We start from the raw sequence: 25317 nt of genomic DNA, 5'->3' as shown, positions 1-25317 counted from the left end.
ATAAACATATAGATTGGAATATAGATTGGAGTTAGGACGGAGTTACCTTGTGATGCTCTTTGGGCAAGTTTTTGTAACGATAAAAGTTTTGAGAATAACATAAGCGAAGAAAAGAGATAATCACTATTAAAGAATATTACGTTCTCGTGTTTTTTCTAAAGTGAGCTCCCTGGTCCAGTTTTAACAGTTTTAACTGTGCTCCGGCTCTTTTTTTCATTACTTATTCGATTGTAATTTGTGTGTGCCGGTCCCCATGAAGAAGATGTTATCCAAACCAAGATTCTCAAAATTTTGATTGTCTGTTTACTGTGTGATTTGTCAAGACAAAACTTTTTTTCATTTCTAGATCTCGAAACCGCTGTGGCCAGACTATTGTTCATTGGAAACTTACTCTGGTTCAAAACCGTCAGACTATATTGCGTTGAAAATTGCTTTTGATCAGATCAGTGTGCGCTCGAATCCGCCTCTAATCAGATCATCCCAGATCGGAGTGATCTCTGATCAGACAAGTTCCATGCCGCTGTTCAGACTAAAATGCTGTCGAAGACGTTTCCAGACCATATACTTCGCATGCGTGCTTTTGAGCATTTTCTGATCAGAGGTCACTTCGGTCTGGGCACCTCGACGTGGTAGCTTCTCAACAAATCATATCCAGATCATTGTCCAGACCATCTCGCGCTCGTGCTGTTGATCCCAGTCTATTACCAACGGCCGTATGATGTGACAGTGTACGCTGGAATTTCGTCTGATCAAAAATCTTTTCGAAACCCCGAACTGAGTAACCGGTTATTATTTTTTAGACTACTTCTTGTGTGAAGACAAGAGGGTCTGCATTCCTCACCAGTGGATCTGTGATGGAAAGGTTCATTGTGATGATGGAAGTGATGAGAAATTGGATGCAATTGGATGTTTCGAGGCCAACAGATGGCGCAGTGAGAAGGGATATGGTTCATTTTTCTGTTTTCCACCTTATATTCAATGCAATTATCCTTATGTCAGTGATTTCTGCGCGAAACAATGCGACCATGTCGTAGAATGCCCATACGCGATCGATGAGATTAACCCTTATTTCCCATGCCCCAAAACATATAAATTGGAGGAGCTCCTCCCTGCCGTATTACATCCCAGGACTCTTAAGTCACCCATTGGAAACACTGCCCAACAGTGGCGGAGAATCATAAAGGCACATGATCCCTCTTCTTCGATCAGAATTACATTACAACTTCACATCTCTGCGAATCCATGCCTTGACCTCTCTTCACCATCAGTTCTCATAATTGGACAAGAAAAAAATCTCGAAGAAGCAGAGGTAACACTTTTCCATCTTTTTTATTACGCGAGTTTCACAATCAAATATTGACTCAATAATCAAAAAGTTAAAACTCGAAATTTCATAAATTTTCAACGCTAGTTACAGCTTATCTTTCAAGTTTTAGCGTTCTAAGCGTCATCCTACATAACTCAGCGTAGATCTTAAAGATTCGTTAAATTTAGCGTTAATCTTGCTAAAATATGGGTTTATAAGCGTATATCTTACCTTTTGTTTTGTTTAATTTAGTGTTGATCGTACATAATTTTGCCTATCAAAGCGTGGATCTTACATAATTTCAACGCTTGAAATTAAACTTTGATCTCACTGATTTTAGCGTTTCATTCAACGTTGATCTTACATAAATTAAACGCTCACGCTTTAATCTAAGAGGAAAAAGGGCTAATCCTAAAACAACAGAATTTTCATAGACTAAATAAAAAACTACACCAAGAATGGAATATGAATGGAATGGGAAAACCATTTGAGAAAAAAACTGATGATAAAAAGAAGCAGAAAGGCGGCGGCGGCGGCGGCGGTGGTGGTGGTGGTGGTGGTGGTGGTGGTGGTGGTGGTGGTGGTGGTGGTGGTTGTGGTGGTGGTGGTGGTGGGGATAAGTGGAGGGGTAGATGGAAGTGTGGGAGGTATAATGTCGGGATTTGCATACTTAATATTAGGTTGGTAGGTGCAGCGTACTTAGGTAGGTATTTGTATTTCAAACGCAAACTTAAAGATAAGTGAAATGTTTGATCTACGCTTAGAAGCAAAAAATTATGTTAACTAGACGATTAGAAAACTGAAATCTTGGAAATTAATTGTAATTAGCGTTAACCAAAAAAAATCCCGCAATAGTTTTACCCAATTGTGCAGTGAATGCGTTGAATTTACGTCACTATTCAACGCAGAGCTATGTAAGAAAATTGCTGTAATTTTTTTGCGCAATTTATTGCTTATCTTACATAATTTTGGCCCGCATTGCTCAATAAATTATTCTTTTTTAGTAATAGTAATCAATGAGATAAATTTTGTGAAAATAAAGTCATGATATGCGCTAAAAAATGCATCACTACTGTAAAATTTACAGTGACTGTCAGATTTTCAGCTCCATTTCGCAAACCTTTTCGCCGACCAAAAGTCAGTATCAAAAATCAGGGAAATGAAAAGTATTTTCCAAGTATGAGGAGCAAGGTTTTCCAGATCGAGGAATCCAAGCCGACTAGACCTGTGATTAGATCATCTTCGGGCGTATACCTGAGTTGGGTGCGCTCGAATAAAAAGGTTTTAAAAAAATTTTTCGAGTGCATTTTAGTGTGGATAATGGTACTGAACATGTGTGATCAGAGGCGGCTTCGAAAGCTTTCTATTCTGATCAGAAATTATTTCAAGTGTTTTGTTTTCTTCTATTTTTGTTTTTACTGAGAGATGTTTGCGCTGCCAAGACGCAACTATATTACAGAATTCTGATCGAAATGATCTTTTCACCTTGAATTTAGGTCTTCCGATTAGGTTCAGCACTCTTATCAATCGAGAGACTACTAAAGGCAGCTAAGGGCTTCTAAAGAATATTAAGACCCTCTGAATGTTCCCGGTTACCCCTTTTGGAAGGCTCTGAACAATACACATCTTACAAGAAAAACATAACGGGGCAAGTCGTCAAAAACAAAGCAAAAAAAAATAAATAAAAAATTAGAACTACTGTATCTGTGGCAGATCAACCCAGGTTGCCCACCTTAGACGAAACTTTGAAAACATACTAAGACTTATACGGTGCCGTAGAAAACTTAAAAAAACTTTGTACGGCGCCGTTTAAGGCCGTAACAAGTTTTCTACGGCAACGTACAGAAATGTTGTAAATACCAATTTCTTTAGTTTGACTTCTGAAAAGCGATATATAATGAAACGCTTATTTCATAGAGATCATTTTTAATTACTATTTTGGTACTGGCTTTTACTTTTCTCAACATTGAAAAATTACAAAACATAGTACGGAGCCGTTGAAGGCCGTATTAAGTTTTGTAAGATTTCAAAAGTATTGCCTTCAAACGTTAGACTGTTCTGAAAATTAGTTTTCCGTTGACGGAATGCGTATGATCGCTTTTCAAACTAAAAAACAAAACAAAAATAGCAGTATTTGCAGAGGCCAAAGAAACTAGAACGTTCTTTTATACGCGTGTCTTCTTTGTTTATTGAACTCTAAAGCCAATAAATTATAACATAAAACGATCAGCACCTTTATGACAGAGCAATTTGACTGTGTTGAGTCCTTCCAGCGGTTTGGAATCACACTTTTTCAGATCCTCGTGTCCAATTACGATTGACCTTTTTTTTAAAAAAAATTTCATATGAGTTCTTACTAAGTTTTCTTGAAAACAATCCTAAAAATTAACACCGCTAGCCAAAAAAGACAAAGAGTTTTAAAAACTTTGGGGAAACTAAAATAATCAAACAAACGAAACAAATATATGATCATTGCCGAAACCCTTGAAGCCTTTACTCTTAAGGCTAATTATGATCCCCTTCAATCAGCATGATAAACCACGCAGAAGTCTCTAAAGGGGTTTATGGTCACTGAAGAAAAAGAAACTCGAAAAAATTGACACACACTTTATAAAATTGGTGATTGGTGTTTGTAATTTGGTAAATTTATTTTAATGTGTTAATCTGTGTTAATCGGTGTTAATGTGATAGGCTATCTTGGGCGGATCTCAACCAGCTGGTGAACAAGAATTTATATTCTGCATTGACAGTGAATCAAACAGCATCAAAACCGTTCAACATGTAGCCTTCAACAGCAGTATTGTGACAATATTCCTAAACAGTGTCTTGTTTACACCTTCTGCCAGTTTAAAATTGACCTATCAGATGATTTCTCCTCCAAAAGAACATGAAGTGACCACAAAACCAACTTTTAATGCGGGGAAGACATCACTTTTTAACTCAACTACAGCCAACGAAATCAATCAAGACACCTATTTCAAATCTGTCTGGCACAGGTACCAAGCTGAGCAAAATCTCACGACATTAGACATATGGGACAACTTTGAGAGGGTCACACCAGATCACTACAAACTATTCACATCTTCAGAAGTGGACGATTATGCAGACCTTCGCCAGGCACTTGCTTTCAATTATCCAACAGCTGATATGTGGAAATATTTCATACTGGTTGCAGAATTGGAGGATTTTATTGTTCAATGCACATTTGGAGACAAAAACTGCCCTGACGATCTAATTCATGCGGGTTCTGATCCAGTGTATGGATTATGTTACTATTTCAATCCCAATAAGTTAGTAGACTGTCACGCACTGGTCGATAAAAAATTATATCCCAAGAAATACTTGGGAAGATATTCATAGCAAGATAAAAGACTTGCTGTATATAGTTGTGAAAAACAACTGCCTTACTGAGAAATGTAGGAGTTGGGGAATCCTGACTTAATATTTAAATACGCCATTCCCTTTAAAACAATAGGCATGTTTTTTTTACAGTAATGGAAGCATATAGAGAAATCAACTGTAAAGACAATCAAAAATGCTTACATTTCAAAAATGAAGACAATCAAAAATCTACATTTCTGATTTCATTTTGAACGATTTGACTTTCTTACATGACTATACTTGATACAATGACCTCTAATTGCTACTGTATCCTGCATATCTCACCCTCCTGAGTATCGGAGACCCAAAACACCGTAAAATTAGAATATCCACCAAAATTCGTAAAAAATCCAAAATATCGTAGAATATCCACCAAATAGAACCCAAATCGTCCCAGAGGTTGTCCACAATACCCAATAACTTGTCCACATTGCCCTGTAGGTTGTGGACGTCGCCCAAAAGTAAAAAAGCTGAAATAACCTAAAATAACCTAAAATAAACAATTTTATCAAAAATAATGAAAAATAAACAAAAATGGAAAAAAATAAAAAATATGACAAACAATGTAATTTAAAACCAATTAATGGTTAAAAAAGAGTAAAGAATACTGAATTAGGCCAAATTTCTGCCGTGAAAGAGGAGAAATTATGTGTTAAAATGGAGGAATTTGGCCAAAATTTGGGAAAACTTTGTACTTTTCCGTACGAAACTTGGCTTTAAGGTGGCTTGTAGTTGTAAATAATAGCAGCTTTTATATTACTCACAATTTAAAGGGGAGTCTTGGGGACAAAATTTAAATAAATAACCGAAAGAAAAAATGAATGGGGAGAATAACAACGCTGCAAACAATCTGCAAAAAGCTGCATTTAAATCAAGATAAAGGCAAAATTTTTCATTTACTGCCCAATTTCTCATATTCTATACGCACATGTTTGACCGAGACAGTGCGTTTGCACGTTGAACAGAACCATGAGTATTTTGGATGTGCTCTTAAGCCGACCGACACAATCTAAATGAAACCACTTGATGAGGCAATTTTTGTGACAACATTTGAGCATTGCTCGATTATATGGCTCATTACAAAACAATAGCGCTCTTGAAAACTTAATTTTGTCTCAAAATTGCTCTTAATTGGGCTTTTGTTTGCTTTATGTTTCGGCTGATGGCTCTTTCTGGCGACTAAAGGCAATTTGCACGGTTTTAGCCTTTGTATACTAACTGTTTGGCTCAAACCCTTCAAAATTATTTTCGCTGTTTTAAACTCAAGATTGAAAGAGAATACTTCATGTGGACCAAAATAAGGATTTCTAATGGCTGTTTTACAGGGTCAATGCGCAGCCAGACATAAGAACATTGAGAGAGTTCTTTCGGAATGAAAACATTGTCTTTAGAACTTGATTTTGTTTTTCTCTCTGAGGTGAAAAACTAAACAGTCTAGATGACTTTGTAGCGGGCAAATATACTCAAATAACAATTTTTATAATTTATCATTGACTTTGGCATTCGGGATCAGAACATCAAGACCAGTGGTGGCCCATAATGCAGAAATTCCAATCGAAGATTTAATTCGAATTCCAAACGGAACAATAGACTGGGCTCTAAGCCAATCGCTTTTAGACGACTTTAAAGCCTCTTCAAGTGTTCTATGAAATCTTTCTAACGGACCGTTTGATTGAAGATGATAAGCAGTTATTCTTAGCCGACAAAAGCCAATAGTTTTTGCTAAGCATTCGAAGAGTCCACTTTCGAATGAGAATCTCTGTCTGTGGTTATGTATAAAAGCACTCCAAATCTTGAAAACCAGGAAATTAGAAAAACATCACTTAAAACATCAGCGGTAGTTGACGATACAGGTTAAGCTTCAACCCACTTTGTCTTTCTGTCGATAAACGTTACAAGATACCTATGAGGAGAATCTGGAACTGCTGAAAGGGGTCCCACAATATCTAAATGTATAAGACTGAATCTGGCAATGCCATCATTAATCTTGCAAGTCTTAGGTTTTGTAAGTCTTGAAATCTTGTTCAGTTTGCACTGAAGACATTCTTTGCACCACAATTTGATATTTTGACCAGCTTGTGGCCTTATAAATCTTATTAGAATCATCCATTTCGTGACTTTCAAATCAGGATGACATAAGTCATGGAACTGGCTGAAAATAGGAAAGCGCCAACCGGGAGGCAAAATAGGTCCTGAAAAAACAAATTTATCACATAGAAGTCTCTCATTGCCAATAGTAACCTCTTGTAATCCGTTCAAATATTCATTTGTCATTCGAGTACGAAAAAATCTGTTTGTCTTTTCGCTAATTTTGGTAAATCAAAAACGTCGATATAGACGCCGGATACAATTTGAGATTGTTCATTAGAATCAACTGAAGGACGAGAGAAACAATCGGCAACAATGTTTTCCGACCCTGACAAATGGTGAATTTTATTTATGTATTCAGCTATAAAAGAAAGCTGTCTGCCTTGTCGAGGACTATGTTTATTAGATGGGCTTATTCGACAAAAAGTGCAAGCTAAAGTCTTGTGGTTCGTGAAAACAACAGTTTTTTTGGCATCTATGAGATACCGAAATTTAACAGTTGCAGCATAAATTGCAAGCAATTCTTTATCAAAAGTGCTGTAATTTCGTTGTGCTTGTGTTAGGCGTCTAGGAAAAATGCTAGTGGTCGGTTTTTGTCTGAACTCAATGCCTCATTGAGCTGCGCTAAAAGATTCTGAATGCTGCGGAAGCCAATCATAGGTGGGTTCCATGGTATTCAAAAGCAAATTAGCTTTATTCTTTCTCTTTTTCTGTGTTAGTTGACTTGAATTAAGAAGATGCTGTAAAAGCTCAATAATTTGCGCATAATGCGGAAAATGCTTCCTGTAAAAAGAAAGAATTAAATTTTGGGTTCTTGTGAGCCAATCAAGCTTTCAAGCTTTGATGCAAGTGGTTGAATTCCTTAAGAAGAAATTTCACATTCTAAGAAATCAACAGTTTCTTTAGGCCAATTGCATTTACTCAGGTTTAAACGCAAGCCATATTCGTTTAATTTTTTTAACAAGCGATCAAGTGTTTTTAGATGCAACTCAATATCAGAGGATGCTACCAATACGTCGTCTGAGTAAACAAACACATCTGAAAAATTCTGAACAACTTCTTGAATACATCGTTGAATTGTTTTTCCTGCATTTTTCAGACCAAATGGCATTCTGATAAATTCAAGCAAACCAAAATGTGTAGTTACTGCTGTTTTTCCTATGTCATCTGAGTGAATCGGTATCTGATGATATCTGGTTTGATCAAGTTAAGTTTGCTGCAAATTGCTCTGCCATTAAGTTCAACCATTGAAAGTTGAGGCCTTGGATAACTATCTTTGACAGTTATGTGATTTAGAGATCTGTAGTCACCGCAGGCTTTCCAATCGCCAATTTCTTTCTTCGGTACAATATGCAAAAGTGATGAATAAGGACTCTTAGATGGCCGTAATATACCAAGCCGATGCATTTCATCAAAGGCACTTCTGACTATTTTTAGATTTTGTGGAGTCAACTGTCTTGGTTTAGAGAAAACTTATTTCCCGGATGTTTCAATTCTTTGGACTGTTTTATGTTTTGCTTCGACATCAAAATTAACGTCATCAAAAACACCACAATAGTTTTACATCATTGCTCTTAGTCTATCATTCTCAATTGACAAAAATTCATTGTTAACAATCTGGTCTGATAAATGACTGTCTTGAACTGGTGTTAAAAATTGTCTCGTAGAAAGACCTGTTATGTTGTCAGTTAAGGTGAGGTTATCACTATTAACTGTAATTTTGAATTCATTCAGGAAGTCTCAGCCAAGTATATTGTCTTCGACATCTGCTATAAAGAATGTGAAAGGAAATGTTCTTCGCATTGAAGGAATCGAAATTGATAGCAACATTCTGTCAAAAATTTTATTTGAATCTCCATTGATTGCTCTAAGTTTTGTTACAGTAAGTGTTAGGAAGTTTTTATTAACAAAACTTGGCATAATTATTGATGTCATTCAACCTGTGTCTGCTATAACATCAATTGAATTGTCTCCTAATTTAGCGGCTATGCGAGTGCAGAGATTAACCCCAGAGGTTGCCGCGCACCAACTAGGGGTTAAAAATTTGACGGATTTGCTGGAGAGTTTGTGCGAGGCGTTGACTCTCTGTTTTTGGGCTTTTGTCCGGGCCATTGACACCATGTTTCACATGATTTTGCTTTTTCGGCAAAGTAGAGATGATAGCGACAAAATTTTGGTCTTTGACCTGCTGTGAAAGGTCTATGTGTGTTCTCTTTGACTTTGATTTGTTTACTGATTGGTTGTATTGTATTGAATGCTGATTTATAATGATCTTGATGGCATCTGCTGTGTAGAGGTCGCAAATATGTTTGGAGGACTTGTGGCAACTACAGTGTTTGAGTAGCTATAAATTGTATCAGCTAATTTGGGAAATTGTTCAACAGGAAGTTCTAGGTCGGCTGAGAGTGCTGTTTTCAAAAAAATTGGCATTACTTGCATTAACCTGTGCTTTAAAAGATCGTCATCTAATGTCAAGTTACATTCAGCAAGCTTTCCTTGAATTCTCATCAAGCACAAAGAAAGTTTTTGACTGTCCAATGAAATCATTCCCAGGGCTTCTTCAATCATTTCTTGTTTCGACTTCTGGAAAATGCCGTAGATATGATCTTTGATGTCTATGTCCATTGGAAGATTGATTGCAACGTCTTCAGGAATTGCAACAAGTATGTGATGGAATTCTTTCTCATCATTTGTTATTTCGGCTAGAAAAAATTGAGATTCCATTTGACGGAACCATACTCCAGGATTTGACCTGTAGAAAACAGGAGGTTTCACAGAAACTCTACCAACGTAGCCACCTAAAGCTAAATGTTGTTGAGCAATCAACAAATTCGCATCTATCGCTCCAGCTAGAGTTTGGGATCCTGATGGAACCTGTCCCCCAATATCTGAACCTACCGAACCTGCAGCGTCACCTGAACCTGTACCTATAACTGCACCCGCCATACCAATAACTGTTATTACCATACCCGAACCTGTACCTACCAAACCCTGACCAGTACCTGCCGAAACCGAAACGGAACTTACCGTACCCAAACCCCCTAAACCTGTACCTACAGGGCTACCCCTTGAACCATCCATCACCTTAAAACCAGTAATGGGAAAAAACAACGGCGCTCCGGAAAAGAAACAAATTTAAGAAGTCGGGCAAAGGTAAAGTTCGACTCAAATTTTGTTGTACTAAAACGATTAAATTTGATTAGCTTGAAGGAAAAAATAGTTATTTAGCTTCCATTTTAGGCGTATATTAACAGTTAAGGGTCACCATTGTAGGAGTTGGGGAATATTTAAATACGCCATTCCCTTTAAAACAATAGACATATATTTTTTTACTGTAATGGAAGCATATAGAGAAATCAACTGTATAAAGACAATCAACAATGCTTATGAAGCTAAGACGTGGTTACATAAAAATCTTGACTTCTACATTTCCAATTTCATTTTGAACGATCTGACTTTCTTACATGACTATACTTGATACAATGACCTCTAATTGCTACTGTATCCTACAGAAACGTGTCACTAATTTGTAGCGGTTATCGTGGGCGTTGCAGTGTCTGGCGACTTGTAGCGTTGAAAAATTTTGGCTCACTTCGATTCTTAGAGATATAAGGAAGGCCCTGCACCAAGGTTCAAAAATGTAAATTTGATTATCATATTACACGTGCTTCCTTTGGTCGTCAGTCATCCAATTTATATTGAATTCATTTTTGTTTTCAATGAGACTTTTTTCTGTTTTGAAGTCACTTTTGTAAGAAAATTATTTAGTTGTGAAAAAATTTTTTCCTCAATTTCTTTGGATGGAATCAACTTTTATTTAATTTTGACAACGAAAACAATTTGTTTTCCACAAGATTATTGAACCATTCGTAATTTTTTGATGTGCAAATTTGTTCAAATGTTTTTGCTTTAAATTTTTTCACGGCAATGTCAGTACTAAGCTTTCTTTATCAAATGCACCGAATATTTAAAACATTCAATTTGTTTTTAGATTGATATGGTGGTATACCCCAATGATTCTTTAATTTTTATCGTGTAAGATCTGATAAGATGCTGATCAAAACTATTGTGTTGCAAGGTCTTATTTTAAGTTTTACGATATAGATTCTGCTCTACGTGAACTTTAACCGTGTAGGATCTGATAGGATACTTATCTGATCTAATAGGATTATAATTCAACTTTACTGAATTGTTGTCTCATAAGATCTGATAATTATCTTATCAAATTTTACAAGATAAAATCACGTAGGGCAGAAATTTTGTCGTCTAATATCTGTAAACACATGTTTTATTGATTTCGATATTGCCTTAACTGAGTCAGGATCCTAAGAAAGTAAAAAATAATCAACAACTAACCAATTATGAAACAAAAAACTGTTCGTTGAGTTTATTTTGGTGCCAGTTTTATTCGCGGTCTCAACTTGTTACCAAGGCTCAACTTAGCCGTCCCAAATAATTTTATCTTTGAGAAAACATTTTCAGCCTAGTTTGATAATCACTGCTTCAGGAAAAAGCCCTTGATGTTCGAATAAACTTTTTAATAATATCTTAAATGTCTCAAAAACAATATAAGATAATTTTCTCTTTGTTGCTGTGACACTTAGTTTTTGCATGCTGTAGTTTTTTGGCTCTTGCTTGAAAGCAGTTCTGAGTTTGATGAACACGCCATACTTAAAGAATTTTAATCTTATTAGATCCGATAAAAATTTTTTCAATAAGATGAGTAATTGCTTTCCAAATGTTTATCTTACAAGATCTTATAAGAATCTTCTGAGATACTACACGATGAACTTTTTTGCAAGGCAGGTTTTTGACCCTGTAAGATCTTAAAAGGTAGAATTAATATCTTGTAAGCCTGACATAAGTGAACTTATTTCGTTTAAGATCTTATCAGACTTGATATTTTTAAAAATCATTTAAGACTTGATAAATTGTCTTGCCAAGTCTTGATCAGGCGACGCATAATCTTATAAGTATTTGGAAGACCCTTTTGCAAGAAGTTTGTAAGATAAGAAATTTTGCAAGAAATTACCTTTTGCAAGAAATTTTCAAATATCTGGGGTATACTCAGTTTTACAAAAAATTCGTTAAGAAATTAATTGGCGGAATCATCAACGCTTTTATTTTGTTTCAGAAATGAAAGAGGCGATGACACACTTAGCCTGAAGCTGACAATGTTTCTTGACAGCACGCAGTACATAGGGGCACTTTCTCCCAATACAGGTAATAGTGACTCACATTAACGCACTATAAGAAATTATTTTTCGCACTATAAGAAATTATTTTTCGAGAATACACCGATCTCAACAGTAAAGTATCAGAAAGCCTTCCAAAAAATCGTAATGATTTTCTGAACGATATACTCTTAATCAAGTTAGTCACTTTTTCCCGCCCTCTACCATCCATCACTTACTTCTGATATATTTCTTCGGTTTTTTAATCAAATTCCCTTCACATTATGGTAAAACATATGCGTCAAAATTGTATAGATGTAACGGTTTTAGCTGAAAATTTTAAATTTCACTGCTTACTGTTGGTAACGGAGAGAGACTTTTCATGCAACTCACATCTATTCTTATATTTTTTGCTGAAAAAGTGCTTTCTTGTACTGTATTATCTGTGCATGACTCTCGTCAAGAATCGTAAGCTCTAAGATTTCAAAAATTCGATTTAAACCAACTCCCGCTTTTTTGCCTCTCTATGTACCTTCTCCCATTTCTGTATAGGTTACGTGACCCTGATGAAGTCACTGAGAAAGTCCGGCAATAATCAAGAACCACGAAGCGGTTCAAGATTTTTGGCAGAGTTTCGAAGTAACTTTAGCAGAGTCACATAACCTTTTTTGAAACACGCACATGCAAGTTTCAGAATGCAAGATCTTAACCATACCAGATTACAAAATGACAGATTTTGATTTATAGGGTATCAGATCTTAAAATGGGCAATCAAGTAAAAACGTGCTTTATGTTTAAAATTGAATGTAAAGTTGTTACATAGAGCCCCACTAAATGAGCACATATCAATCACAATTGTTTCTGTTTTTGCCTCCAGCTTAGTAACAGCTTTTCAATTGCGCTCCGAGACCCGCGTGGTATATTTTAACAACTATTTAATAATGAATGGCGCGTGCTTTTTAACTATTGGGGAGGGGCACACACACGGAAAAGATCCGTTGATCGAAGTTCAATAGAATTCAAGATCCGTTTCTTTCACTTCAATAATTTTCTCCAGAGTTTACCCAGCCATTTAAGGTTTTCACAAGTCTTTCTGCCAGTGTTGTATTCTCTTCTGCCATCTTTTTTTTAGGAAAAATTACCCATTTCTTAATTTGAAAAAAAGACATTTGGACAAAATGCAATTTATACGTATAGCAGATTGAATCTTTTCCATTTGTGCAGACCTCCAGTAAGTTTTGCTCCCCCAGTTGCGGAGCTTGTGCCATTATATGGTGAATCACTATTTAAAAAAATGACATGCGTCCGGGAGTTGCAAACAATATGCATCCACTATGCTTGGGGAGCACAAACCGAAAAGATCCCAAAATGATTTAAAAAGTCAAAAAAGTCAAAAGTTGTTCATCAAAAAAATTTCATCAGAAAAAGAAAAGGGCTGATTGCCTGCAAAAGTGATGTTCCTGATTTCTTTTGTGCAAAAAATACCCTCTATTCGGATCTCCCAAATCATCTGCAACTTAACCTCCAATATGGTGTTTAGCTTGCTGACATGAGAGTGCAATTATAGTATGAAAATGTAACTATAAGCATTAATGGGATGGTGGTATTTCCATCTGCAAGGTTATATTCTTTTTCGAAATTAAATTTTTTTTCACTTTTGCAAGTAAAATGTTTTTGACTGAATCTGAACAACGTGTGTTTCAAAAAGGTTACGCGAATCTGCTAAGGTCACTTCGAAACTCTGGCAAAAACCACTAACCGCTTATGGTTATCGATTATTGACAGACTTTCTCATTGAGTTCATCAGATTCATTTATCCTATACTGAAGCACGCGTTTCACAAGTTCTCTCAAAAACACTTTACATGCAAAAATGATTACAATTTCTGATTGCGAAAAGAGGAAAATTTTAAAGACCTACATCCCCATCCATGTAGTGCTTATAGTTTTACCCACACACTAACTGCACTCTCATGCCATCAAGTTAATAACCATATTGGACGCTAGGTTGTACTTGATTTGGGAGAAACGAACAGATGCTAAATCTTGCAAAAAAACAGGAATATCACTTTTGCAAACAATCAGCCCTTTTGTTTTCCTGATGAAAATCTTTTGATAAAACATTTTTGATTTTTTGACTTTTGAATAATTTTGGGATCTTTTCCTTTGCGCTTTTCAAGCAGAAAGGATGCATTTTATTTGCAACCCCCAGACGTATATGCCATTATTTTAACATAGTGATTCACCACATAATAACATAAGGTCTGTAACTGGGGGAGCATAACGTACTGGTGGGCAGTGCACAAACTAAAGAGGTCCCATTTCTGCTATGTATATATTGCATTTAGGTTCCAAATAGAGAGCACGTGCGATAACATAGTAATTCAATGTTAAAATTATATCACGTGGGTCTGGGTGTGGTGCAAACAATATGCATTCAGTAAGCTGGGGGGGGGGGGGGGGTGGTACAAACGGAAAAGAACCCAATTGACTCGTGCTCATTTAACGAGGTCCTATGTAACAACTATACAATCAATTTCAATTGAAAAGCACGTTTTTACTTGTTTGTGTACTTTTTGATCTGGCATTTTAAAGTCTGGCATTGTTATGATCTGACATTCTAAAAACTGCAAGTGCGTGTTTCAAAAGCTTATAGTTATCATCGATGTTGATTTCACTTGAGAAGTCAGATTGGATCGTGATCTAATCTGAATTCTCCCGTGAATTCTGAAGCGATTATAGTTACAAGTATGTAAATTGGAGAAGGTACGTGGAGAGGCAAAAAGCGGGAATCGGCTTAAATCGAATTTCTGCCCGTGTAAAAATTACCCCCTGGTTACCCCACAAACTGATTTAAGAGTAGGGGTAATTGTCTCTGAGGGGTAAAACGATGTAAGATTAGAGTGGTAATGGGGATAATGGAGAATTTTTTTAGATTTTACCTCCCAAAAATTACTCCCCATAGAGATGTATGATTAGGCGGTAACTTTAGGGGGGTTAAACGATGTAAGAATAGGGGTAATGGAATGGAAGGTAATGGAAGAAATTTTAAAAATTTACCCCACCCCCCAAAAAATTACCCCCCAAAAAAGATGTATGATTAGTGGAGGGGGGTAGCTTTGGGGGTAAAATGATAATAGATTAGGGTGTAATAGGGGCGTGGGGGGTAATGGGGGAATTTTCTATTTTACCCGCAAAAATTTACCTTCAAAAAGATGTATGATCAGGGGGGTAATTTTAGGGGGTAAAACGAAGTATGATTAGGGGAACAGATTGGGAAATGGGGAGTATAATTATATAGATGGACCGTCAAGAATTGGGCAAGAATTGATGGTTTAGAGAACCGGCTGAGGGTACAGAGGCTGCGAGCTCAAGATTGTCAGTCTTCGAGAATGGGGGTCTAAACTATGCATGATTAGGGCTTCCAAGGGGGGATAATTACCTCCCTAATCTTGCATCAGTTTACCACCCAATATTACACCCTACTCTTGCAACATTTTACCCTCCCCCACAATTACCCCCCTTCTTGTATCGAATTACCCCCCATTACCCTCTAAATGATGCAGGGGAATTCTGAGTTTTTAGGGGAATTGTTTAATAATTCCCCCGATTACCCCAGCCCCCCTACCCTTACCTTTTCCCCTAACCTTACATGTTTTTTGGGTAAAAATTTGGCACTGGTGGAAGACTTAGAGCTTGACTTAGAGCTCTGAAAGATTTAGAGTTGATCTAGGGACTTCAAGTGGATTGAGGAAAAAGCACTTCCCTCAATCCACTTAAACTAGATTGATCCAGTGTTTCAATAGTTAATTTTGACTTCGTGGCCGTCTGGAAGTTGCTGCCACCCAGGTAGAGGTGTGCGTTTATGATCAGACCCATCCAGACTAAAATCCGCCATGATCAGACTTAAGCTCGTTTTTAGAAATTGTGCTCATTTTTGACTAGTTTTTCAAATTTTGCTCGTTTTTACCTCGTTTTAAAGTTTCCGCACAATTATAACTTTTTTCAGTATGCAAGATGAAAATTTTCAATTGTCTGATCATTAACGCACACCTCGACCTGAGCAAAGATGAAGTGTAGTCACCAATAAGCGGCCAGCAGTAGATTAATTAATATTGGAACTTCAAAAGAGGTGTGTTACCGAGCCGGTTTTGTTTAAGTAGCCGGAAAATTATTGACACCTCGAAGGTGGGATAAAAGTCTCAGGCAGAATCTGCCGTCACCAAATCACCGCGAAATTATGTTTTTACTCAAATTTTCTTTGGATAAGACCAGGAATATTTTTGAGCTTCTATGTCAATAAATGCTGCTTTAATGATGTAAATGTCATATTAGAATTCATTGTTAACTATAGAGCTCAAGTGTACCCGGTTAAAAAAGAAGACATTTCATCAATTATAAATGTTTATGGGCAATTCATTTTTATCTCATGGAACTGTGCTTGTCTTTATAAGTTTGATTGCAGAGAAAATTTTTCAGGGGGTATTCCTTCGTTGATTTTTGAATTTTCTGTGATGTAAGAGCTCTGAGATTCCCGATGCAGGCAAAATATAACCCGGACCTAACGCCAAGTCACTTTCAGTACTGGGCAAGTCTTAATCCAAGTCTTATTTCATTACTGATTCAGAACCATGATCATGTCACTTTTTACACTTGGCAGTCTAAATCCAAGTCTGGGCTGAGACTTGGCAAGTCTAATCCAAGTCTGATTTTAGAGTTGGCAAGTCTAATCCAAGTCTGATTTTAGACTTGGCAAGTCTAATCAAAGTTTGATTTTAGTCTTGGCAAGTCTAATCCAAGTCTGATTTTAGTCTTGGCAAGTCTAATCCAAGTCTGATTTTAGTCTTGGCAAGTCTAATCCAAGTCTGATTTTAGACTTGGCAGGTCTAATCAAAGTTTGATTTTAGTCTTGGCAAGTCTAATCCAAGTCTGATTTTAGTCTTGGCAAGTCTAATCAAAGTCTGATTTTAGACTTGGCAAGTCTAATCCAAGTCTGATTTTAGTCTTGGCAAGTCTAAACCAAGTCTGATTTTGGTCTTGGCAAGTCTAATCCAAGTCTGATTTTAGACTTGGCAAGTCTAATCCAAGTCTGATTTTAGACTTGGCAAGTCTAATCCAAGTCTGATTTTAGTCTTGGCAAGTCTAATCCAAGTCTGATTTTAGTCTTGGCAAGTCTAATCCAAGTCTGATTTAAGACTTGGCAAGTCTAATCCAAGTCTGATTTTAGACTTGGCAAGTCTAAATCCAAGTCTGATTTTAGACTTGGCAAGTCTAATCCAAGTCTGATTTTAGACTTGGCAAGTCTAATCCAAGTCTGATTTTAGTCTTGGCAAGTCTAATCCAAGTCTGATTTTAGTCTTGGCAAGTCTAGTCCTAGTCTGATTTTAGTCTTGGCAAGTCTAATCCCAGTCTGATTTTAGTCTTGGCAAGTCTAATCCAAGTCTGATTATAGACTTGGCAAGTCTAAATCCAAGTCTGATTTTAGACTTGGCAAGTCTAATCCAAGTCTGATTTTAGACTTGGTAAGTCTAATCCAAGTCTGATTTTAGACTTGGCAAGTCTAAATCCAAGTCTGATTTTAGACTTGGCAAGTCTAATCCAAATCTGATTTTAGACTTGGCAAGTCTAATCCAAGTCTGATTTTAGTCTTGGCAAGTCTAATCCAATTCTGATTGTAGACTTTGCAAGTCTAATCCAAGTCTGATTTTAGACTTGGCAATTGAAAAAAAAACGTCTAAAATAGCCGAAAAAATGCCTAAAATAGCCGAAAAAAACGTCAAAAATAGCCGGGGAAACGTCAAAAATAGTCGGAAAATCCAAGTCTGATTTTAGTCTTGGCAAGTCTAATCCAAGTCTGATTTTAGTCTTGGCAAGTCTAATCCAAGTCCGATTATAGACTTGGCAAGTCTAAATCCAAGTCTGATTTTAGACTTGGCAAGTCTAATCCAAGTCTGATTTTAGACTTGGCAAGTCTAATCCAAGTCTGATTTTAGACTTGGCAAGTCTAATCCAAGTCTGATTTTAGTCTTGGCAAATCTAATCCAAGTCTGATTTTAGTCTTGGCAAGTCTAATCCAAGTCTGATTTTTGTCTTGGCAAGTCTAATCCAAGTCTGATTTTAGACTTGGCAAGTTTAATCCAAGTCTGATTATAGATTTAGCAAGTCTAAATCCAAGTCTGATTTTAGACTTGGCAAGTCTAATCCAACTCTGATTTTAGACTTGGCAAGTCTAATCCAAGTCTGATTTTAGTCTTTTCAAGTCTAATCCAAGTCTGATTTTAGTCTTGGCAAGTCTAATCCAAGTCTGATTTTAGTCTTGGCAAGTCTAATCCAAGTCTGATTTTAGTCTTGGCAAGTCTAATCCAAGTCTGATTTTAGACTTGGCTAGTCTAATCCAAGTCTGATTTTAGTCTTGGCAAGTCTAATCCAAGTCTGATTTTAGTCTTGGCAAGTCTAATCCAAGTCTGATTTTAGTCTTGGCAAGTCTAATTCAAGTCTGATTTTAGACTTGGCAAGTCTAATCCAAGTCTGATTTTAGACTTGGCAAGTCTGATCCAAGTCTGATTTTAGTCTTGGCAAGTCTAATCCAAGTCTGATTTTAGACGTGGCAAGTCTAATCCAAGTCTGATTTTAGTCATGGCAAGTCTAATCCAAGTCTGTTTTTAGTCCTGGCAAGTCTAATCCAAGTCTGATCATAGTCTTGGCAAGTCTAATCCAAGTCTGATTTTAGTCTTGGCAAGTCTAATCCAAGTCTGATTTCATACTTGGCAAGTCTAATCCAAGTCTGATTTTAGACTTGGCAAGTCTAATCCAAGTCTGATTTTAGACTTGGCAAGTCTAAATCCAAGTCTGATTTTAGACTTGGCAAGTCTAATCCAAGTCTGATTTTAGTCTTGGCAAGTCTAATCCAAGTCTGATTTTAGACTTGGCAAGTCTAATCCAAGTCTGATTTTAGACTTGGCAAGTCTAATCCAAGTCTGATTTTAGTCTTGGCAAATCTAATCCAAGTCTGATTTTAGACTTGGCAAGTTTAATACAAGTCTGATTTTAGACTTGGCAAGTCTAAAGCCAAGTCTGATTTTAGACTTGGCAAGTCTAATCCAAATCTGATTTTAGACTTGGCAAGTCTAATCCAAGTCTGATTTTAGTCTTGGCAAGTCTAATCCAATTCTGATTATAGACGTGGCAAGTCTAATCCAAGTCTGATTTTAGACTTGGCAATTGAAAAAAAAACGTCTAAAATAGCCGAAAAATTGCCTAAAATAGCCAAAAAAAACGTCAAAAATAGCCGGGGAAACGTCAAAAATAGTCGGAAAATCCAAGTCTGATTTTAGTCTTGGCAAGTTTAATCCAAGTCTGATTTTAGACTTGGCAAGTTTAATCCAAGTCTGATTATAGATTTGGCAAGTCTAAATCCAAGTCTGATTTTAGAGTTGGCAAGTCTAATCCAAGTCTGATTTTAGACTTGGCAAGTCTAATCCAAGTCTGATTTTAGTCTTGGCAAGTCTAATCCAAGTCTGATTTTAGTCTTGGCAAGTCTAATCCAAGTCTGATTTTAGTCTTGGCAAGTCTAATCCAAGTCTGATTTTAGTCTTGGCAAGTCTAATCCAAGTCTGATTTTAGACTTGGCAAGTCTAATCCAAGTCTGATTTTAGTCTTGGCAAGTCTAATCCAAGTCTGATTTTAGTCTTGGCAAGTCTAATCCAAGTCTTATTTTAGACTTGGCAAGTCTAATCCAAGTCTGATTTTAGTCTTGGCAAGTCTAATTCAAGTCTGATTTTAGACTTGGCAAGTCTAATCCAAGTCTGATTTTAGACTTGGCAAGTCTAATCCAAGTCTGATTTTAGTCTTGGCAAGTCTAATCCAAGTCTGATTTTAGTCTTGGCAAGTCTAATCCAAGTCTGATTTTAGACTTGGCAAGTCTAATCCAAGTCTGATTTTAGTCTTGGCAAATCTAATCCAAGTCTGATTTTAGTCTTGGCAAGTCTAATCCAAGTCTGATTTTAGTCTTGGCAAGTCTAATCCAAGTCTGATTTTAGTCTTGGCAAGTCTAATCCAAGTCTGATTTTATACTTGACAAGTCTAATCCAAGTCTGATTTTAGACTTGGCAAGTCTAATCCAAGTCTGATTTTAGACTTGGCAAGTATAAATCCAAGTCTGATTTTAGACTTGGCAAGTCTAATCCAAGTCTGATTTTAGTCTTGGCAAGTCTAATCCAAGTCTGATTTTAGACTTGTCAAGTCTAATCCAAGTCTGATTTTAGTCTTGGCAAGTCTAATCCAAGTCTGATTTTAGTCTTGGCAAGTCTAATCCAAGTCTGATTTTAGACTTGGCAAGTCTAATCCAAGTCTGATTTTATTCTTGGCAAGTCTAATCTAAGTCTGATTTTAGTCTTGGCAAGTCTATTCCAAGTCTGATTTTAGTCTTGGCAAGTCTAATCCAAGTCTGATTTTAGACTTGGCAAGTCTAATCCAAGTCTGATTTTAGTCTTGGCAAGTCTAATTCAAGTCTGATTTCAGACTTGGCAAGTCTAATCCAAGTCTGATTTTAGACTTGGCAAGTCTAATCCAAGTCCGATTTTAGTCTTGGCAAGTCTAATCCAAGTCTGATTTTAGTCTTGGCAAGTCTAATCCAAGTCTGATTTTAGACTTGGCAAGTCTAATCCAAGTCTGATTTTAGTCTTGGCAAATCTAATCCAAGTCTGTTTTTAGTCTTGGCAAGTCTAATACAAGTCTGATTTTAGTCTTGGCAAGTCTAATCCAAGTCTGATTTTAGACTTGGCAAGTCTAATCCAAGTCTGATTTTATTCTTGGCAAGTCTAATCCAAGTCTGATTTTAGTCTTGGCAGGTCTAATCCAAGTCTGACTTTAGTCTTGGCAAGTCTAATTCAAGTCTGATTTTAGACTTGGCAAGTTTAATCCAAGTCTGATTTTAGACTTGGCAAGTCTAATCCAAGTCTGATTTTAGTCTTGGCAAGTCTAATCCAAGTCTGATTTTAGTCTTGGCAAGTCTAATCCAAGTCTGATTTTAGACTTGGCAAGTCTAATCCAAGTCTGATTTTAGTCTTGGCAAATCTAATCCAAGTCTGTTTTTAGTCTTGGCAAGTCTAATACAAGTCTGATTTTAGTCTTGGCAAGTCTAATCCAAGTCTGATTTTAGTCTTGGCAAGTCTAATCCAAGTCTGATTTTAGTCTTGGCAAGTCTAATCCAAGTCTGATTTTATACTTGGCAAGTCTAATCCAAGTCTGATTTTAGACTTGGCAAGTCTAATCCAAGTCTGATTTTAGACTTGGCAAGTCTAAATCCAAGTCTGATTTTAGACTGGGCAAGTCTAATCCAAGTCTGATTTTAGTCTTGGCAAGTCTAATCCAAGTCTGATTTTATTCTTGGCAAGTCTAATCCAAGTCTGATTTTAGACTTGGCAAGTCTAAATCCAAGTCTGATTTTAGATTGGCAACTCTAATCCAAGTCTGATTTTAGTCTTGGCAAGTCTAATCCAAATCTGATTTTAGTCTTTGCAAGTCTAATCCAAGTCTGATTTTAGAATTGGCAAGTCTAATCCAAGTCTGATTTTAGATTTGGCAAGTCTAATCCAAGTCTGATTTTATTCTTGGCAAGTCTAATTCAAGTCTGATTTTAGTCTTGGCAAGTCTAATCCAAATCTGATTTTAGTCTTTGCAAGTCTAATCCAAGTCTGATTTTAGTCTTGGCAAGTCTAATCCAAGTCTGATTATAGACTTGGCAAGTCTAAATCCAAGTCTGATTTTAATCTTGGCAAGTCTAATCCAAGTCTGATTTTAGACTTGGCAACTCTAATCCAAGTCTGTTTTTAGACTTGGCAAGTCTAAATCCAAGTCTGATTTTAGATTGGCAACTCTAATCCAAGTCTGATTTTAGTCTTGGCAAGTCTAATCCAAATCTGATTTTAGTCTTTGCAAGTCTAATCCAAGTCTGATTTTAGTCTTGGCAAGTCTAATCCAAGTCTGATTATAGACTTGGCAAGTCTAAATCCAAGTCTGATTTTAATCTTGGCAAGTCTAATCGAAGTCTGATTTTAGACTTGGCAAATCTAATCCAAGTCTGATTTTAGACTTGGCAAGTCTAAATCCAAGTCTGATTTTAGATTGGCAACTCTAATCCAAGTCTGATTTTAGACTTGGCAAGTTTAATCTAAGTCTGATTTTAGTCTTGGCAAGTCTAATCCAAGTCTGATTAAAGACTTGGCAAGTCTAAATCCAAGTCTGATTTTAGATTGGCAGCTCTAATCCAAGTCTGATTTTAGACTTGGCAAATCTAATCCAAGTCTGATTTTAGACTTGGCAAGTCGAAATCCAAGTCTGATTTTAGATTGGCAACTCTAATCCAAGTCCAATTTTAGACTTGGCAAGTCTAATCCAAGTCTGATTTTAGTCTTGGCAAGTCTAATCCAAGTCTGATTTTAGTCTTGGCAAGTCTAATCCAAGTCTGATTATAGACTTGGCAAGTCTAAATCCAAGTCTGATTTTAGATTTGGCAAGTCTAATCCAAGTCTGATTTTAGACTTGGCAAGTCTAATCCAAGTCTGATTTTAGTCTTGGCAAGTCTAATCCAAGTCTGATTTTAGTCTTGGCAAGTCTAATCCAATTCTGATTATAGACTTGGCAAGTCTAAATCCAAGTCTGATTTTAGACTGGGCAAGTCTAATCCAAGTCTGATTTTAGTCTTGGCAAGTCTAATCCAAGTCTCATTTTAGACTTGGCAAGTCTAATCCAAGTCTGATTTTAGTCTTGGCAAGTCTAATCCAAGTCTGATTTTAGTCTTGGCAAGTCTAATCCAAGTCTGATTTTAGTCTTTGGAAGTCTAATCCAAGCCTGATTTTAGTCTTGGCAAGTCTAATCCAAGTCTGATTATAGACTTGGCAAGTCTAAATCCAAGTCTGATTTTAATCTTGGCAAGTCTAATCCCAGTCTGATTTTAGACTTGGCAAGTCTAATCCAAGTCTGATTCTAGACTTGGCAAGTCTAAATCCAAGTCTGATTTTAGACTTGGCAAGTCTAATCCAAGTCTGATTTTAGACTTGGCAAGTCTAATCCAAGTCTGATTTTAGTCTTGGCAAGTCTAATCCAAGTCTGATTATAGACTTGGCAAGTCTAAATCCAAGTCTGATTTTAGACTGGGCAAGTCTAATCCAAGTCTGATTTTAGTCTTGGCAAGTCTAATCCAAGTCTGATTTTAGACTTGGCAAGTCTAATCCAAGTCTGATTTTATTCTTGGCAAGTCTAATTCAAGTCTGATTTTAGTCTTGGCAAGTCTAATCCAAATCTGATTTTAGTCTTTGCAAGTCTAATCCAAGTCTGATTTTAGTCTTGGCAAGTCTAATCCAAGTCTGATTATAGAATTGGCAAGTCTAAATCCAAGTCTGATTTTAGATTTGGCAAGTCTAAATCCAAGTCTGATTTTAGACTGGGCAAGTCTAATCCAGGTCTGATTTTAGTCTTGGCAAGTCTAATCCAAGTCTGATTTTAGACTTGGCAAGTCTAATCCAAGTCTGATTTTATTCTTGGCAAGTCTAATTCAAGTCTGATTTTAGTCTTGGCAAGTCTAATCCAAATCTGATTTTAGTCTTTGCAAGTCTAATCCAAATCTGATTTTAGTCTTGGCAAGTCCAATCCAAGTCTGATTATAGACTTGGCAAGTCTAAATCCAAGTCTGATTTTAATCTTGGCAAGTCTAATCCAAGTCTGATTTTAGACTTGGCAAATCTAATCCAAGTCTGATTTTAGACTTGGCAAGTCTAAATCCAAGTCTGATTTTAGACTTGGCAACTCTAATCCAAGTCTGATTTTAGACTTGGCAAGTTTAATCCAAGTCTGATTTTAGTCTTGGCAAGTCTAATCCAAGTCTTATTATAGACTTGGCAAGTCTAAATCCAAGTCTGATTCTAGACTTGGCAAGTCTAATCCAAGTCCAATTTTAGACTTGGCAAGTCTAATCCAAGTCTGATTTTAGTCTTGGCAAGTCTAATCCAAGTCTGATTTTAGTCTTGGCAAGTCTAATCCAAGTCTGATTATAGACTTGGCAAGTCTAAATCCAAGTCTGATTTTAGATTTGGCAAGTCTAATCCAAGTCTGATTTTAGACTTGGCAAGTCTAATCCAAGTCTGATTTTAGTCTTGGCAAGTCTAATCCAAGTCTGATTTTAGTCTTGGCAAGTCTAATCCAAGTCTGATTATAGACTTGGCAAGTCTAAATCCAAGTCTGATTTTAGACTTGGCAAGTCTAATCCAAGTCTGATTTTGGTCTTGGCAAGTCTAATCCAAGTCTCATTTTAGACTTGGCAAGTCTAATCTAAGTCTGATTTTAGTCTTGGCAAGTCTAATCCAAGTCTGATTTTAGTCTTGGCAAGTCTAATCCAAGTCTGATTTTAGTCTTTGGAAGTCTAATCCAAGCCTGATTTTAGTCTTGGCAAGTCTAATCCAAGTCTGATTATAGACTTGGCAAGTCTAAATCCAAGTCTGATTTTAATCTTGGCAAGTCTAATCCAAGTCTGATTTTAGACTTGGCAAATCTAATCCAAGTCTGATTTTAGACTTGGCAAGTCTAAATCCAAGTCTGATTTTAGACTTGGCAACTCTAATCCAAGTCTGATTTTAGACTTGGCAAGTTTAATCCAAGTCTGATTTTAGTCTTGGCAAGTCTAATCCAAGTCTTATTATAGACTTGGCAAGTCTAAATCCAAGTCTGATTCTAGACTTGGCAAGTCTAATCCAAGTCCAATTTTAGACTTGGCAAGTCTAATCCAAGTCTGATTTTAGTCTTGGCAAGTCTAATCCAAGTCTGATTTTAGTCTTGGCAAGTCTAATCCAAGTCTGATTATAGACTTGGCAAGTCTAAATCCAAGTCTGATTTTAGATTTGGCAAGTCTAATCCAAGTCTGATTTTAGACTTGGCAAGTCTAATCCAAGTCTGATTTTAGTCTTGGCAAGTCTAATCCAAGTCTGATTTTAGTCTTGGCAAGTCTAATCCAAGTCTGATTATAGACTTGGCAAGTCTAAATCCAAGTCTGATTTTAGACTTGGCAAGTCTAATCCAAGTCTGATTTTGGTCTTGGCAAGTCTAATCCAAGTCTCATTTTAGACTTGGCAAGTCTAATCTAAGTCTGATTTTAGTCTTGGCAAGTCTAATCCAAGTCTGATTTTAGTCTTGGCAAGTCTAATCCAAGTCTGATTTTAGTCTTTGGAAGTCTAATCCAAGCCTGATTTTAGTCTTGGCAAGTCTAATCCAAGTCTGATTATAGACTTGGCAAGTCTAAATCCAAGTCTGATTTTAATCTTGGCAAGTCTAATCCAAGTCAGATTTTAGACTTGGCAAGTCTAATCCAATTCTGATT

General features: G+C 36.5%; 1 protein-coding gene across 1 annotated transcript in view; it reads left to right on the top strand.

The window, feature by feature from the left end:
- LOC142354080 (uncharacterized) overlaps positions 1–25317 on the top strand; it is a 69760-nt gene that overhangs the window by 2239 nt on the left and 42204 nt on the right. The window contains exons 2-4 of the mRNA XM_075406355.1: positions 801–1309; positions 3998–4596; positions 11910–11998. Of these exons, the coding sequence (XP_075262470.1) occupies positions 801–1309; positions 3998–4596; positions 11910–11998 (1197 nt within the window). The remainder of the gene's footprint in view (positions 1–800; positions 1310–3997; positions 4597–11909; positions 11999–25317) is intronic.

Source organism: Convolutriloba macropyga, chromosome 15, assembly GCF_964194025.1.
Source record: "Convolutriloba macropyga chromosome 15, txConMacr16.3, whole genome shotgun sequence".
Taxonomy (NCBI): Eukaryota; Metazoa; Xenacoelomorpha; order Acoela; family Convolutidae; genus Convolutriloba; species Convolutriloba macropyga.
This window is presented reverse-complemented; position numbering and strand designations above follow the sequence as displayed.